This window comes from Psittacula echo (genome assembly GCF_963264785.1).
Source record: "Psittacula echo genome assembly, chromosome: 2".
Classification (NCBI taxonomy): Eukaryota; Metazoa; Chordata; class Aves; order Psittaciformes; family Psittacidae; genus Psittacula; species Psittacula echo.
This window is the reverse complement of record NC_137737.1, coordinates 32,975,626-32,991,857: the sequence shown is the minus strand read 5'-3', so window position 1 is coordinate 32,991,857 and position 16,232 is coordinate 32,975,626. Positions and strand designations below refer to the sequence as shown.

Below are 16,232 nucleotides of genomic sequence, written 5' to 3'. Positions count from 1 at the left end.
AGTAACTCCTAAAGTATGTTTTTATGTTGATCAGGTTTAATACATAAAGTTTTTAAGAAGTGGAATACTTCTAGTTGGTATTTTTCATGAAGATTTTGCACTTCTCAAAACTTGGATTTGATATTAAGGAAAAGAAACACACAGAAGCACAGTAATGTGAATTATTTGGTATTTTCTATGCCTTAAAAGTTACTTTACTTGGAAAGAGTGATAAATATTTAGCTTTTTCTACTTGTATATATATTTAGAGGCATGTCTAAAAATACAGATGACTTTTTGTACCTCACATTTTAATTCAGCAGAGGTTGAAATATGTGATTTGGGATATACTTCCTGACTGCATAAGACTGTGTTGTTCCTCCGGGTGTGGAAGAACATCTTTGTTATCCTGAAGTCTTTAATTATGTGATCCACTTACTAGTTTTTTCACCCCCTGGAATCTTTGCTTTACCTGTTATATAGAGCATAGCATATGCACTTAATGAGTAGCTGTTCGGTGTTATTGTTTTCTCCTCATTAGATATGTGTCCTAATGCTCACTTTGAAGTCAGAAATCTGAATTTCTTCCTGGGTTTTTACTTCTGTATAATAGGAGAGTGTCTGAAATTTTGTTCTTTTTATCACACCTGTGTAAGAAGAAAGATGATATTATCTACACTTTATGGATGGAGAAACACAAATCCATCAGGCTTCAATAAATGTAATTCTTGCGTAACCTGGGAAACTGGATGCCATTTTAGGTATTTAAAGTGCAACTCCCATGGTCTCCTTCTGCATCTGTGAATGCTGAAGACTTTTGCACATCAGTCCTGTGTAGACTGGTCATCCAGAAAAAAATACCATAGAAGAGAGACCTTGGTTCAGGTGACTTCTTGGCACCTCATAGAATTTTTGTGGCAGAGACAGAAATGAAAATGCTGTTCTGCATGGCAGTTATTTTTTTTGTTACGTTAATTTTGAGAGTGTTTTCTTTCTACAGCTTCAATCTTGTTTTTACATCTCCTTTCTCTGTGTAACAAATGATACAATGCTTCAGGTCTATCTTGTGCATTGAATAAGTCATGACCTGTTGGGGGTAATGAGAATAGCAACACGTAGTCATGTTGTAACGCATATGCAGTGTCAGTGGAGCTGTTGGAACAGACCACACAGCTGTATCCAGACTTTTCCAGCATTTGACGTAGCAACTGTAATGTTCTCTTTATAGCGTGTTTCTTTGCTCTTAGTGGGAATGTGAAATGGTATTAACTGGAAGGCTCAAAAGAAGTAAAGGATCTTCCTGCCTCTTTGTCTGGCTCTCTGCATAATATGTGGTGGCTTTCTGGATAGACTGTTGCTGAAAAGAGGAGAATGCAATGCTACGCAAATAGGTTTCGTGTCCTCATCATTAGCAAAAGTGTTGAATTTCAGTCTCTGGAACAAGCTGTTATAGTTTTGGAATATATGGGGAAGAGGAAAGCAATAAAATTAAAATATTCACTTGAAGCGAGAAGGAAAAAGATGTTACTTTTCTGTAGCTAGAACATTTAAGCTGTTCTCTGTGGCTTGGATACAATCCTCACTGAAGTGAGGGGAGAAAAATTATATTTAAATCTCACAGGCATTTTTTTTCCCTTCACTTTTAAACAAAACTGTAATTCTCATTTGATTTCTTACATTTAAAGCAGCACTGTCTTTATGAAAAACTACTTTTCCACTGGGAAGGACAAGTAGAGCGTGCCAGTCTATTACTGTGAAGATGTCTACACAATGTATTGGGGAATAGTATGCAAGATCACTCTGGCCAGTGCCAGCTTAGGCCAATATGAGCAGGCAGTGCTTACTAGCCTTGGTTCAAGACAAAGCTTGTGAACCTTGTGTAAGCCTGTGCTTCATCTACTTAGTTGCCCTTTTGTCAGAGGTCACCTACAGAACTGAAGAATGGAATGTAGAGGTGTGCTAGAGAATGACAACTTATTAGCAAAATTTGGATGATTTCATTTATAATTGCAATTCAGTTGGTTGTTACAGCAATAGTGTGCCATTGCATTTGACATTTTTTCCTTTTATCCAGATGTGGTCTTTGTCAGGGTACTTGTTTTTCTTTCAGCGTAACAGTGACCTTCATTGAAAATTATATTACAAAGTATAGAGGTTGATTTATTAGGAAAGTTTGCTTTTTAAAACTGATATAAAAGCATACTGCTAGCATACGTTGAAGTGCATTCTAGTGTTAACTTTCCATTAAGAGTATGTAGTTGGCTTGGAACATCTGCACATTGTCCCAGCATTCAGTGTAATTAATCTGTGATGTGCCCATTGTACATTGCATTATTTTCTTCTGTAACAGTTGTTATTTCAAAAATGGCTTGTTTGCTGTTCTTGAGGCCTTGCCTCATTACTTCAGTTATGAGTGCTACAGGCCCACATTGCTTAGTAGTTTGATATTTTCTCTGTAACCTGAATCGCTTGTTTCTCTTGCAGCCTTTGGATATCCCTGATGGTCGAAGGGCCCCATTACCTGCTCACTATCGTAGTAGTAGCACACGAAGCATTGACACTCAGACTCCGTCTGTCCAGGAGCGCAGCAGCAGCTGCAGCAGTCATTCACCATGTGTCTCTCCCTTTTGCCCTCCTGAATCTCAGGATGGGAGTCCTTGCTCCACAGAAGACTTACTCTATGATCGTGATAAAGGTGAGAGTAGAATGACCTGCCTTTACCTATGGGAGGCATGTGGTGTCCTGCTTTTACAACTACCTTCATTTTACTCATTACATCAGTTTTTGTTTTTGCTTGATGGTTGTGGAGGGATTGAGGATTTATCTTAAAATTGGTTTTGTTTGTTTACATATCTTTTTCCCTCTTGTTTGTGAAACTTCACAAACATCTTCCATAAATACGTCAGAGGAGCACAGCAAAGTCTTAACTATTTATGAAGATTCTAATGTGAAGAATTCAGACTGTAACATCTTTATGTTTAAAAAAAGGTTTCAAGAAGGCTTGTGGTAGACTGTATGTATTCATCATGGGTGAGTTACTTGCTGATCAAAATGGTGATGAAGTAATTTTTGGACTGCTTTTTAAAGTACTCTGCTTCTGAACTCTTACATTCCACTTGAAGCTGTTTGGTGAGGCGCTCAGATATGAGTTTGAACAATCTGATGGGGACTACTTACTTGTCTGTGTATGTTGCATAACAATCCAAAATTTCTTAATAATTTATGTGTTTATATGTCAATATCTTGTGCTTTTTTTTTTTTTTTCCAAAGTCTGTAAAATGTCGTTTGGTTTTGTAGAGGGTGTAAACTGGAGCTTACATATTCTGACACAGCGTGTAGTATGAAAATACAAGCAGCAGTGTAAGAAGACTTGAGTTTTTGGACAACTGTTAGCTAATGAAATTATCCTTGAGCTTCTCGGCAGCTAGTTGGAAACAAAGGCTTTAGTTTGGAGGGATGCAGGATTTGTGTAAAACGTACAAGCTAAAAGTAGTAAGTTTCACAGAGAAAACAGGATTTTAAGATTTAATTTAGATTTACAAATGAGCTAAAGACAGCAGTATATTGAGGTTGTAAGTAAGGTTAAGCTTTTTCTGCAATTACTGTCTGTTTAATAATTCTTAAAGTAACTTGGTAATAAGACTGGGGGAGGCATCAGGAGAAGTACTTGGTTTCTGAAAAGTATTGCTTTCCCATCTTGGATTTAAAAGGAAGTAGTGGGAAACAAATCCACCTGCCCAAGTCCTGGATTGGGGGTGGCTTGTGTAAGTTAACCACATCAAAGGAAAAGTCATAGCTCAACATGATAGTTGGCCAAGCTCCAAAAATAACAGAGGTATCAGCTCCCTCCACACTTCTCTTTCTTATAGTATGCATGTGAATTGTAATGTGTTGTCAAGACTGAATCGCTATAGAGATATCCACTAAGGTGTTAGCATACGAGGAAACGTCTAGACAGGTTAATTTGTTCGTATTTGTCCTGATAACAAGTATACATTAAAAAGCAAGGAAATTGAAAGAACAATTCCTTGTGCAGTTAGCACTCAGTTATCATAGTAATTGGAATTTTCAGTTGTACTTTATTGGCAGTAGTGTGTCTAACCTTCTTAATGCTTTTCAGTGGTTTTTTGTCTTCTGTCTTGGATTTTTTGAACAGCTAATTGGAGTAAAATTTACTGCTGAACTTCACAATGAGTAGATACTTGTTTGTGGATTTTGGCTTTAAGACTGGCTTTAATGCTAGGTTTGTATCAAAAGCCTGCTTTCATCATAGCATATAGGTGATGGTGATAAACAGCCAGCCTTGTAAAGTTAAAATAATTGCATTTCTAAATTAGTTTAAGGTACTTAATACTGTGCGTATGAAAAAGCTTGAAGTGTTTATCACAGCTTTGTTCTTTAAGGACAAGATAGAAAAATATGTAGTTGTTTCTAAGAGAAAGTAATTTCTTCAGAGGTTGTAAAAGTATACGCAGAAAGGCGCCTTTTGCTCTCATATCATTAAGATCCCACAGGCCGGTTGTTCTGAATATTATCTCAAAAATAGTTAAATATGAGGGGTATAGGTAGAAATTGCAAGGGAATAGCAAGCTTTGAGAGCTTATTAACATACGTTGTCAATGTTAACTGCTTTATGAAACAAAACTCAATGTTTTTCACACCTTCATTTTAAAGGTCTTTGTGATGCTAGAATAAAACTTGCCGGTTTGCTGTCAGGCCTGTTAAGTTTTGAAAAACTCGTTGTGTAACAAAACACAGTCACTTTAAACCCAAGATATTTTTCTGATACTTTTCTCAAGTTGAGGTTATATTTCCTCTCTATGGGAATAACTTGGCTTTACCATTAAAAAAATATAATTATCAGCTTTATGAATGCTCCTGTGTTGCTGAATAGGAAGGGGAGGTTCGTAACTTCACTGAGACACATGAGCAGTGAGAGGAGCCAGCGCTCCGGACAGACACAGCACTGCTTTACATTTCTAAAGCATCTTCTATTTATTGTGCAAAGCTGTGCTTTGGCCTGAGGCCCTCGCAGCTGCTCTTTGGACTGTATCAGCTGTTTGGTTTACCTTTTCTGTGAGAAGTTTCTAAACCTTTTGAATTTTTCAGAAAAAAGTGAAAACTAAATTTCAGAAAAGGCCCACAATAACTGCTCCAAATGGAGCAGTGATACTGAGTGGTACTGATTGGAGCGGAGAGGGAAGGGTGGGAAAGAAGGTGTTTCAATGGCACCTGGCTTTATGATTTTGTTTTCTAGCATCAGCCTTGTGACTGCCTTGCTGCATTAAAGCTACCGGTTTCACTAGATCAGTTTTATGGTATTCTGCTCCATAAGATTATAATTCAGAGTGCTGCACAACATACTTAGCAGCTGTGACAGAGGTAAAAAGGCATCCTTAGGTGTAAGCAGATGAAATTCACCTTTTTTGTACAAAAATAGTTAGTATAAGCTGTTTTTTAGGGATTTTGATTTAGATGCTTTTGTGTATGCATTGTATATTACCACTGTTGTTAGCAGGCTGTTCCAAACAACATGTTCTTGAAGGTGAACTGAAGATACATTTTAACTTCTGGGCATCCGATTTGTAGTTTTTAAAATTAAAATTCTGTGTGAAGTCTTTGGGTAGTTTTGAGAAACAGGTATTTTTGAGTCTATCAAAACAAATCTCATGGCTCACTGGCAGTGTTTCTTGTTTCCTTTAAGTTTTGTCACTTAAAACCCTGTTTTTCAGATTCTTTTTGGTCTCATATATGCAAGGTACAATTTGTGATATTAAGTCTTCTGCTTAAAATAGTATTTTTAGTGTTTAATTACAATCTTGAACATTTTCTAGATAACAGAATACATCCATTTTGAATATTTATGTTTATAAATTCTGTGTAATAAGGCTCCATATTGTCTGCTGTGTGGTTATGGTAACAAAACTCACTTTAAAGGTTACATCTGTTAATCTTCAATCATTGTCATCTTAATGAAATTCTATTAGTTGGCTGAAAAACGCCAGCGGAGCACACCCTACTGGTGGAAGGGTGGAAGATACAGATGTGTCCTCTGACATGAAGGCTCCTGCACCGCAGCCTCAGAGACAGTAAAAAACCCATGTGTAAATGGCACAGTTTGAGAATATGCATTTGTAGTGTCATTAAGGATCGGTAACGTGACAGTTTAGCACTTAAGAGCTTACAGGATACACAAGTGGAGACTGGCTTAAGCTGTAAATTCCACCTCTTGCCACTTCAATGCATTGCGTGTTTGCCCAGTACCCTTTTGTTCTCACACTGCTGCTGTACGTGTAGAACTGACACCAAGCTTGTACCTGTGAGCCTCCTAATAATCACGTGTACTTTTCAAATAGTAGTGTGGTATGTATTTGGTCAAAATGAAAGGCTAATAACTTAGAAAACTGAAAGCAGGGAGGGTAAAGGGCAGCAGAATGGTTAAATTATCCAATATTTTTTTTTCAGTTGTTTGACAGCTGTCTTATATAGGAAGCTTCAGCCAGACAGTGCTAAATAAACTGAAAACTTGATTGAAAACTGAACTGGCTAGACAAGACTCTAAATCTTCCAAGAACTGACTTTGAATTCCGTTCGATTCTTTCCTTTGATGTATTTCCACAGTTTTCCACTACTTGGTGGAATGAACAGTAGCACGCTTTATGTCTCAATTTTTTTAATTAGAAACTTGGATCTTCAATTTTAAATATTAGAAGAAGGAAACAAACTGTCTGGGTTCTGTTAATGATTTCTGAGTTTGGAATGACCCGTGAGGGCCAGCAGTGGAAAAGTGCCAACAGGACCGTCGTGCTCCCAGCTTGGCAAATATCGGTGTTGTCTCTAAGCTTTTTCTGCCTTCGTGCAGTTAACACCTAAAATTCTGTAAATAGAAGTTCTGTGTTCACTCCACAGCAAGAAAGAGCTTGAATAATCAATACACTACTGAGGTTCACTTCAACTGGTGAGGTGTTTGTTTTTTTTTTTTCTCGTATCTTTCATAGTAAATCTCCAAAGGGAAGTGTGATATTTGAGCTGGTTTGTGTCTTGTATGGGAGGTGTTTCAAAACCTCTAATGATTAGCCTTTGTATTTGATTCATGATTATAAAGAAGTTTATGTAGTTACTGTTTGCAAGCTGTTAAAGACAAATTTTAATGCTTCAGTGAATCTAGATCATAGTGCTTGGAGCTTTGGTTGGTTTTCCACTGTTGCTGAAAAGGCACACGTGAACAACAGCAGAATAAACAAAGGTATCTGAGTTTAAAATGGCAAGGTACCCCACACTGGTGGGAGGACTCCAAAGGAGCTAAAGCAAGAGCGGTTATTTCTCTATAAATAAGGTGTGTTTATAAGTTAGGGGATCCTTTCTCCCTTGCTATTTTGTTTCATTTGTTTAATTGTAAGCCCAAGCAAAGATTAGGAGTCGCTGATAGTAGCCTGAGATAGATGTTGCTCTTTGAAAAGGTAGAAGCCACTGCAGAAGGCTACTTTTCTGTGAGTAATTATTTTTGTACATACTTTATTGAATATCATGTTGTCAAGATGAGTGTTTAAAGTGAACTCTTTCACAGTATTAAATTTTCAGGTTTTTGTACTTCTGTCATTAGCAGAGTTGAGCCTTCGCTCTTAAATTTTCCTAGAAGTATAAAGAAATCTGCCTATTGCCTTGGATCCTAGATCTTTGCACCTTTAGTTCAAAGTGTGTCTAGAAAAATATACACAAGACAGCTAGACTTCTGAAGAATACCTGTATCATGTACTTAGTAGTGATGAGAGAATTGAATAGTGGCAGCTTGATTTTTGGATAATAAACAACTTCACAAAAGCAACTAAGGTTGGACATTGTAAGGATGAGTTATCAGCACCTGTGTTACAAGCATGTTTTGTTTCTTTGCAACTTCTATTCAGTAGACTAACAAAGTGAAGCATTATGTTTAAGATACGTGCTATATACACACATCTTCAATACTTGTGTTTATACAGTGGGAAGGCATATTATCATTACCACTCATAGTTCTTCATGCATGTATTATGCATATTACCTTGTTCATTTATGGTTTTGGAAATATATAATCAAGAACATACTTGTTTCCAGGATCACAGCTCTCCTTTGTTCCGATTGCAGTATTCTGGATAAAAATATCCTCCTGTTATGTGTTATATGATAGATTACTGCTGCACTGAAGCTTTTATTCAGAAGAAATGTGCTATACAAGGGTGTTAGAAATAGCCTGCAATAAAGGAAGCATTGTTACGGAAGCAAACCGGCATAGTGGCTAAATTGTGAAAAAAGGCATCTTGTTTGGAAATCGAATTTAATTAAAAGCACTCTCAATCTCTAGTAATATAACTGCTTTAAATTTTCAGACAGTGGGAGTAGCTCACCGTTGCCCAAGTATGCTTCATCTCCCAAACCAAACAACAGCTACATGTTCAAACGAGAGCCCCCAGAGGGATGTGAGCGAGTGAAGGTCTTTGAGGAAATGTCGTAAGTAATGCCTTTTATATCAGCTGGTATCTGCAAAGCAGTAAACCTGTTTACTGAGCCTATTCAACTGCAGATGAATAAACTATTCCAGCTGATGAGTTTTTCAGGAGCAAACTATTCTTAGAATTTGTACAGAAGAGAAGTTGAAGTGTTCACGTTGGTTTGAAGAGGAAATGGAGTCTTTTATGCTTGAACTCTTTTTGTGCATTTATAAAAGACAACAAAAATCCAAGCAGAAAAGATAAGGTACATTTAATTTCCTAAGCATTTATAAACTTCTTTCCATATATTCTTTTTTATTAACTTTTTAAGTGTTCATGGCTTAAAACAAAAACTCTCCTTGTCATAATTTACCAGTTCCAAGCATAGGTTACATTTTGATACATATAAAACCTATAAAATGGAATGAAACATATTTAAAGTGTTTGTAGATGATAGTATACTTATGGCATGGACATTGCTCAATAGTTTTGCTGAGCAAGAAATTGGAAATTAAACTCTTGGACATCACGCCTTTCTCCCCTAGACCCAGCAGTATTTGAGCACATGCTGTCAAGGTTGCATGCTTAGCTTCTGTGGATGAAAGAATCAAGGAGGGGACCTTTCTTGCTCTAACAGCATTCATTTCCTGTTGGATGGTGAAGGAGCGATGTTGGGTTTTGGAGGAAGCCTCCAAGACATATTACACAATGTTGGAAAGGAGAGGTCTAGTTCATGGAGGTTCTCAAAGGGATTTAACATGACTAAATGTCTTGTTGCTGCATTGTTTTTATTGAAGAAGAATTTGTGCCGCTCTAAATTACTGCGGCATTTTTTCACGTGCATATATGCTGCAGATTTTTCTTGCTGGAAGTTGCATGTTTATCCAGTAATTAGTAAGTCATTTTTGTGACAGTGCTATTCTTAATGCTGTGGATCAGTTAGCTGACTACCAATATGGAAGATGTTTGCCCCTCTGTCCAATTAATCCCATTCCTTGTCATTCACATTTTAGCAACGTGTAGAACCACAAAGCTAATGATGTAGAAGACATCTTGGATGGCCAGGTACATAATCCTTTTTCTTGTTGTAGGTCTCGTCAGCCTGTCTCAGCCCCTCTCTTTTCATGTCCTGACAAAAACAAGGTTAATTTCATCCCAACCGGATCAGCTTTCTGTCCTGTAAAACTCCTGGGCCCCCTCTTTCCTGCTTCAGACCTGACGCTGAAGAACTCTCCTAACTCTGGTCAAAGCACAGCTTTGAGCACCCTGACTGTTGAGCAGCTTTCGTCTCGGGTTTCTTTCTCATCTCTGTCAGATGACACCAGCACAATGGACTCCCCAGAGGTCCCGGTACAGCAGCCGTCCCCACAGCAGCAGCCGCTTTTGCAGGAAATTCAGACTGAAGAGCATTCCTCTCCTCAGAGCTACGTGTTAATGTAGACCAAGGTGGAGCAGGCCTCTGCCCTGAAACAAGGACTGAGGAGACAGTAGTTCAGATCCATCTGCATGAGTTGGCAACCTTTCAGAACAACGCGGAATACTTAGCAGCATTCTCAAAAAATATCTCAACGCTGTTCTTGGCAGGGACAGAATTCATATTCAGCATTTTTTGTGAGAAAGCAGTAATGCCTGCAGAATCCATGTATCATTAAGCGTTTTAAGTGGAGACTATGCATTTCATAGTATGTTTGACCAGATTAGTACTGTGTCCTGTGTTCTGTTTCAAATTCTACAGTATAAATAAGCTCTATATATATATATATATAAAAAAGGAAAAAAAAAGTTGCCTGTCTGAATAGAAGATGTCTTGCTGTGTTGTGTCCTATGGAAAATACTGTACTTCAGGATTATGTTTACAATTGATCCAGGTGTTTATGTTTCTAACTTCTGTAATACACACAATGCAAAAAAAAGACAAAAAAAAAGAAAAAAAAGTGGCCACAACAGTTGCACAGTGCCCACCCTATGGCCTAGCTTCAGGTACTTCTCTTGAAGTGTAAACTCAGGTAACTTGGAATGTATATCATATTGGGATATAAAATATTTTACAGCTACAAAGCTAAAGAGGGAACATCACTCTTTTGCCTTTCCTTATTTTATGCATTAATATTTCCTCATTACATTCCACTCTCTTGGAATAAGTGCATTCAGATCCAGGCGAACGGTGACCCTGGACATGGGTGAACATGAGGAGAACCAGCAAATCTGTGATGTATATCACTTTGTCATGTGCTTACAAGTAAAACAACTGTTGCATTTACTGTCATTTCAATATATGTAAAAATGTGGCATTTAAAGGTTTCAGGTGTTGCTCAGTTAATGACTGTTAAACTGTTGCAAATAAAGTGTTCAGTACTAGGCTGTACATGAGAAACATTCCATGTTGTGTGTGAGAGAATTTTGAAAGACAAGAATGTTTTTGTTCGAGGACAGACATTTTTTCAGGTTTCACAGAGGGGATGATGGGGATTTCCTCTCATGTTTTTGTTGGCAATTAAGGATGTGAAATGCTACTGTTACCGTCTAAAAGTCAAATTAATGTTTAGTTTCTCTTTTGGAAATGTTCATTCATTTGCTGGCTGGAAATAGGTTTTCAGATTTTGTCGAGCAGTGTTAGGTGAGCAGCATTTTATTTATGTAGTCAGTAATTGTGTTTTGGGATTAAAGTCCAAAAGTAGCAAGTGGGTGTTCTAAGAAGGGTGGGGAAAACAATAGTTTGAAGTTCATGTTACTTAATCAAAGCTTCTCCCATAACTTTCAGTTACTTAAGCTGTGTGTGTAAAAGTGTGTTTTTCCTCCTCCTTAAGTGTGAATAAAAGAAAAATCCTTGTGAAATACTCCTGGTTTTGCAGGCTGGACACTTTTTCAAAATAGGACACGGCAAGAACGGGTTAGTGGTGCTCTTCTGTTGTACTGCAACAAGAGGAGCGTTGCTTTCAGAGATAATTTCCTGTGATACAAAGAGGACCCCAAAGGCAAAATAAACTTGATGTTCTTGCTCCATTGCTTTCAGCTCAGTGGAACTACATTTATGCTGTCTGCTCCTAAGAGAATAAGGTTCACCTTTTCCAGGAATTGAAGAGATTAGTAGCCTGCAGCTACTGAGCATTTAAACTTGCTCCATTATGTTTTTTTCCTCTTTTGATGATGAGATTGCAGGGGGGTGAGAGGGAGCCACCAATAACTACTCACTGAATATGGGCTTTCTTTGGAGATGAAGCAGTTTCCTTTTTAACAAAAACTGAGGTTTTGTTAATACTGTCTCACAAGGTGGGATTTGCAGCCTATAAAACAAGTCACTGTTTTTGACTCCCCTTGCAGAAATACAGAAGGAGAGAGAGGTCTGTCTGTAAACCTTTTCATGTGAAAAACCACCTTGAAACACAACAGCCATCTCTTTAACCCTACTAATCTCAGGCCTAGGTGAAAACACTATATATTTTATAGACTGAAGATAAAGGGGAGAAAATACTCATGATGTAAGTATCGATTCCTTTTAATACTTTTCTTTCTAGATTAACATTGCAGTATGATGACCTTTTTATGCTCTGGTTATGTCCAGATAAGAAATCATAGTCTCTGTTATTGGTGTTAGGTTACCAGGGGATACGATGAGTGGGTTTTAGATCAGTGATTAACTCTGTACAGTGTTTGCAATGCCATTACGTGTTCTCTTTATTTTTTCCACGAGAAACTAAATATTAATTAAATTGCACATTTGTTCTTAGCAGATTTGAAGGTTTTGAACCAACTGTGTTAAAGCTGATGCTTTGCCATGTAAATTTCCCAGCAGTTGTTTATCTCAATTGTATTCTACATCCAGCTGTAGAAATTTGTCTAATATTGTTTAAAGTTTTGTACATAGTTGTACTGTTATTTCTAGCCACTGTGCTGAACAGTATTCAAGTTATCACACAATATTGCTTTACACAAGGAAATGTGTGGCTTTTGTTTTGTATTTTTTTTCGGTATAGAAGTTCCTGTGTCTTATTTAAATAAAAATTATAGTTAAAAAAAAACCGTGGTGGGGGCAATGCACAAAAGCAGTGATTCATTCATGTGGTTTGGAAACTGTATGAAACACAGTAGAATGAGAGTAAAGTTTAATACTGTTCCAAATTTACATCTGGAATAATGTCAGCCATGTGTCCTTATGACTAGTCTGCTGTGTCTTCTAGAACAAGATAATCTCTTCTCTATGGATTTTTGCATAGCACTACTAGGAAGGGGAAAAAATATAAAAATAGCTGAATGCTTAAATATGCTTAAAATAGCATATTTTATTTCTGCATATAATGAAGTTATTCTTTCTTCAGAGCATAGAGAAAACATCAGTTAAGCATTATTGGAAACTGTGTATCTGCTGCTGTGTTTGTGGTATGGCTAATTTCAAGTTATCTGTTGAAAACTGTGAAAGCCATTAGATGTTTCACTCTGTGAAACTAAACTAAACCCCTAAAGGATGTGGTAGAAATCTACTGACAGTCTTGGGTTTGTGTTGTTTTGTATGAGTCAAATGATTGTCATGTGACTTGCAGAATAATTATTTCCAGATGGGAGTGAGGGGAGGGAGGAAGAAGAGTATTTAAATACATGTAAATCCTCTGAAGTCAGTGTTTACTGAAGAGCACCATGGCAATGACCATCAAGAATGGTTTAATGCTTATTATTGGTAAGTGGAAATGTAAGTTTTCAGCATCCCAAAGATTACAAGGTTTTGATGTGACTATGTTAAAAACAATAACTGAAAGCTAACTGAAATGCTGAAAATCTGGAGCCTCGCAGGGCATATCATCCTACCCAGCATGATGTCCTTCAGTCAGAAACAGCTTGGTTTCAGCCATTTCATCATCGGAGCTTGCTAGGAAACACTTTGTTACTGCCTTGTCCTCTAAACTGGATTTGGCTGCAGCAGTTTCGGGCTGTCCTTGTGTGGGAGGGTGTCTTCTTCTGAAGAATTGCTTTGACAAGAGCGTGTATCTGGCCTGAAAGGATGTGATGCAACTTGTACCACCGGTAACTTTTTTACCATCCCGATGGTGAACCTAGGCCTTGCCTGCTTAGTTATGGTTGTGGTTAACATGCTGCTTCGACATAAGCCACACTTTGAAGTTGTGTGCTTAGTGCAATTCACTACCTATGTCTTCCTCAGAGCCAAGACGAGCAGTCTGAAAAGTACTGAGAGTAGAGAGCTAATGAAATGATCTTCTCTTGTGTCCCAGCTTTGTGACTAAAAGATCATTCTCGACTTCTTCACCAAAAGGGTCGTGAAGCATTAGAACAGGCTGCCCAGGGAAGTGGTGGAGTCACCATGCCTGGAAGTATTTAAAAGATGTATCAATGTGGTGCTTAGGGACATGGTTTAAGGGTGGACTTGGCAGTGCTAGGTTAAGTTGGACTTGGTAATCCCAATGTAAACTGTTCTACGACTTGAATTTACATTTTCTAGAGTTCTTGGTTCTGGAAGTGGACTCTTCAGATACTGGAAGAATTTGGCAATGTGTGCTGGAGGTAGAGGGTAACAGGTAGTGACCCGCTTCTGTTTAGAAAGCAGAGTGCTGTCAGGGGAATGATTTTACAGCTTCCTGAAAAATCAGTTCTTGGGAAGGGCCAGATACTAGCCCAAGGGTGGTAGAGTCTTGGTATCTTCACAGTGTTTAAACATAAGCCTGGAAGCCTGGAGTAATACAAAATGAACACAAGAAACTGAATGGATTGGAGATGTTGGCTGGCATTGCAGTTGCAAGCAAAGACCACTGAGGCTTAGCAAACTACTAGCCTTACTCTATGGTGTAATGGATTGATACCTTCACCCATTACTTGAGGTAAAATCCAAGCAGCTCAAAGATAACAGATGACTAGTAGAAGTGTATGAACCAATTACTGCTGCTAAACAGCCTGGCTTGCTTTGCTAAATACAGCCATGCAAATACATTTTGAAGGTACAGAACTGGGAGGAAATAACCATAGTTCCTGTGATGTGTTTCCAGAACATAAATGCAAGGAAAAAGTGAGTGAAAGCTGGGAAAGTACAACTGTTACTGGGATGTGCACGTACAGCCTTTCATAGGTGGTGCTTGGCTAAAGGAAGTTGTTTGATCAAAGATTGTCATGCTGTTAAAATACGTGTATTTTGTCTCTGTTTGTGTTAGTGTAACCAGTCCTGGAAAACTGGTTCAGGAAAAGGCTGGAGAAGGCTTGGAGAAGGCTCAGAGAAGAGCTATAGGAATGAGTGAGGTACTGGAAAAAAAAACACTCGGCAAGGTTTTGTAGGAGCTCAGCATATTTTAACTTGATGGCTCAGGAGGGCTTAATCCCAGTTAGTAAATACCTATGTATGAAGTACTTACTTAGTAATGAGCTACTTAAATTTAACAGACATGGAATGCTGAAGCAATAAAAAGAAAAGAAGCTGGATGCATTCACACTGGAAATGTAGATTTATTTTCGCACTAAGGGTAATTAGGTACTGGGCCAACTTGCACAGGTGGATGTTTTCAAGTACTGAGATGTTTAAAATGAATTGATCTTACAAAGGACGTGCTTGAAAATGGTGTTTTTATACGCCTATCATGATTATTTGGGGCTTTTCACATTTCAGTTGACTTTGAGGAGGCAGGGGTTTTAACTACCATAAGTATTCTTGCCCCTCTAAAAAAGGTAGCATGCTGCAGTATTTTTAACTAGAGAATTAACACTTTTTAAACGGTCTGGAAGAGTTCTTTGAAGATAATCTCTGGCTTTTGAAATTTTTTTGGTTTGTATCACACATGCAGTCTCCAGTAAAGCAGCGGTGGTTGAGCAGCTTTGTAGGGGCTCTGATTTCTGTCACCTCCTCAATAGCACCATAATTTTGGAGAGATGGCAAGAAACTGGAGATTAGCAATGTCCTTTTGGGGTGCAAAAGATCACAGAAATAATGTGTCACTCAAATGGGGCTGATTGATAGGAAAATACACTGATCCAGAAGGTAGAGCGTTTCCTCAGTAAAGACCACAGTGGAAGCCCAAGAACATGCAAGTTGAACTGCTAATTCAATTGACAAGAAAGAACAGCAATCACATGAGCTGGATTAGGGAAATAACCCCTTTTTTAGGAAGAACTGGAAGTTTATCTCAGGTTGTAACAAGCTTGGTGTTAAATTGGCTGCCTTGAGCTGGAGCCTGGAAGCTCCTGCAGAAGAGTTGGGAGCCTGGGAGAAAAGAAAGGTGTGTAATCTTCCCCCTGGCCTTGTATGGGGGTCTGAGCTTGTTAATGCAGCACAATTAGGCTAACAATGGCACCTCTAGAAAAATAAGTTTGTGAGGGGTGTTAGATTTTTGTGTGTGTGTATGTGCACAGTGAAGTGTGTGGTTAAACTTTGCAGTGATTTGTACAGCTGTTGGTTGAGAAAACAGGGTTTGCTCAGGGCAATGTACATTAAGTAATACCCATGGTAACTGATTTCTTGTACCCTGGTTTTTACTTCTCCAAATAAGCTGTAAGTAAATAGCGCTATCTAAACCCTCAGTGCTTGGCATGTCAGGGTAACTAACTGGGTGTCTAACTGCTTACTGCAGGAGGAGATGAGAACTGAGAGCTCTTGAGATTTTTGGGGAAGGAGGTTCTTTCTCCATGGAGGAGAAAGCTAAAAGGAACTAGACTCCCTATTAAGGTTTGGTGCCAAAGGGCTGCGTGATGCAATTGCTCCTTTCAGATTTCTGTTTGGATAAGAATTTCTAGTCCTGCCCTATCTCTGTGATGCAGAGGTTTCTCAGGGAGTAACAGCCTGCATTTCCATCAGACTGG

At 38.2% G+C, this 16,232-nt stretch overlaps 1 protein-coding gene across 4 annotated transcripts in view; it reads left to right on the top strand.

Annotated features, from left to right (window-relative positions):
* Positions 1–12,336, top strand: part of GLCCI1 (glucocorticoid induced 1) — a 60,035-nt gene extending 47,699 nt beyond the window's left edge. For 2 of the 4 annotated variants that reach the window (XM_080639428.1, XM_080639427.1), the window contains exons 6-8: positions 2,464–2,674; positions 8,343–8,463; positions 9,536–12,336. In XM_080639428.1, coding sequence (XP_080495554.1) covers positions 2,464–2,674; positions 8,343–8,463; positions 9,536–9,884 — 681 coding nt within the window. In that variant the 3' untranslated portion in view covers positions 9,885–12,336. The remainder of the gene's footprint in view (positions 1–2,463; positions 2,675–8,342; positions 8,464–9,535) is intronic. The other 2 variants (XM_080639430.1, XM_080639429.1) reach the window with 1 other exon arrangement.
* The last annotated feature ends 3,896 nt before the right edge of the window (positions 12,337–16,232 follow it).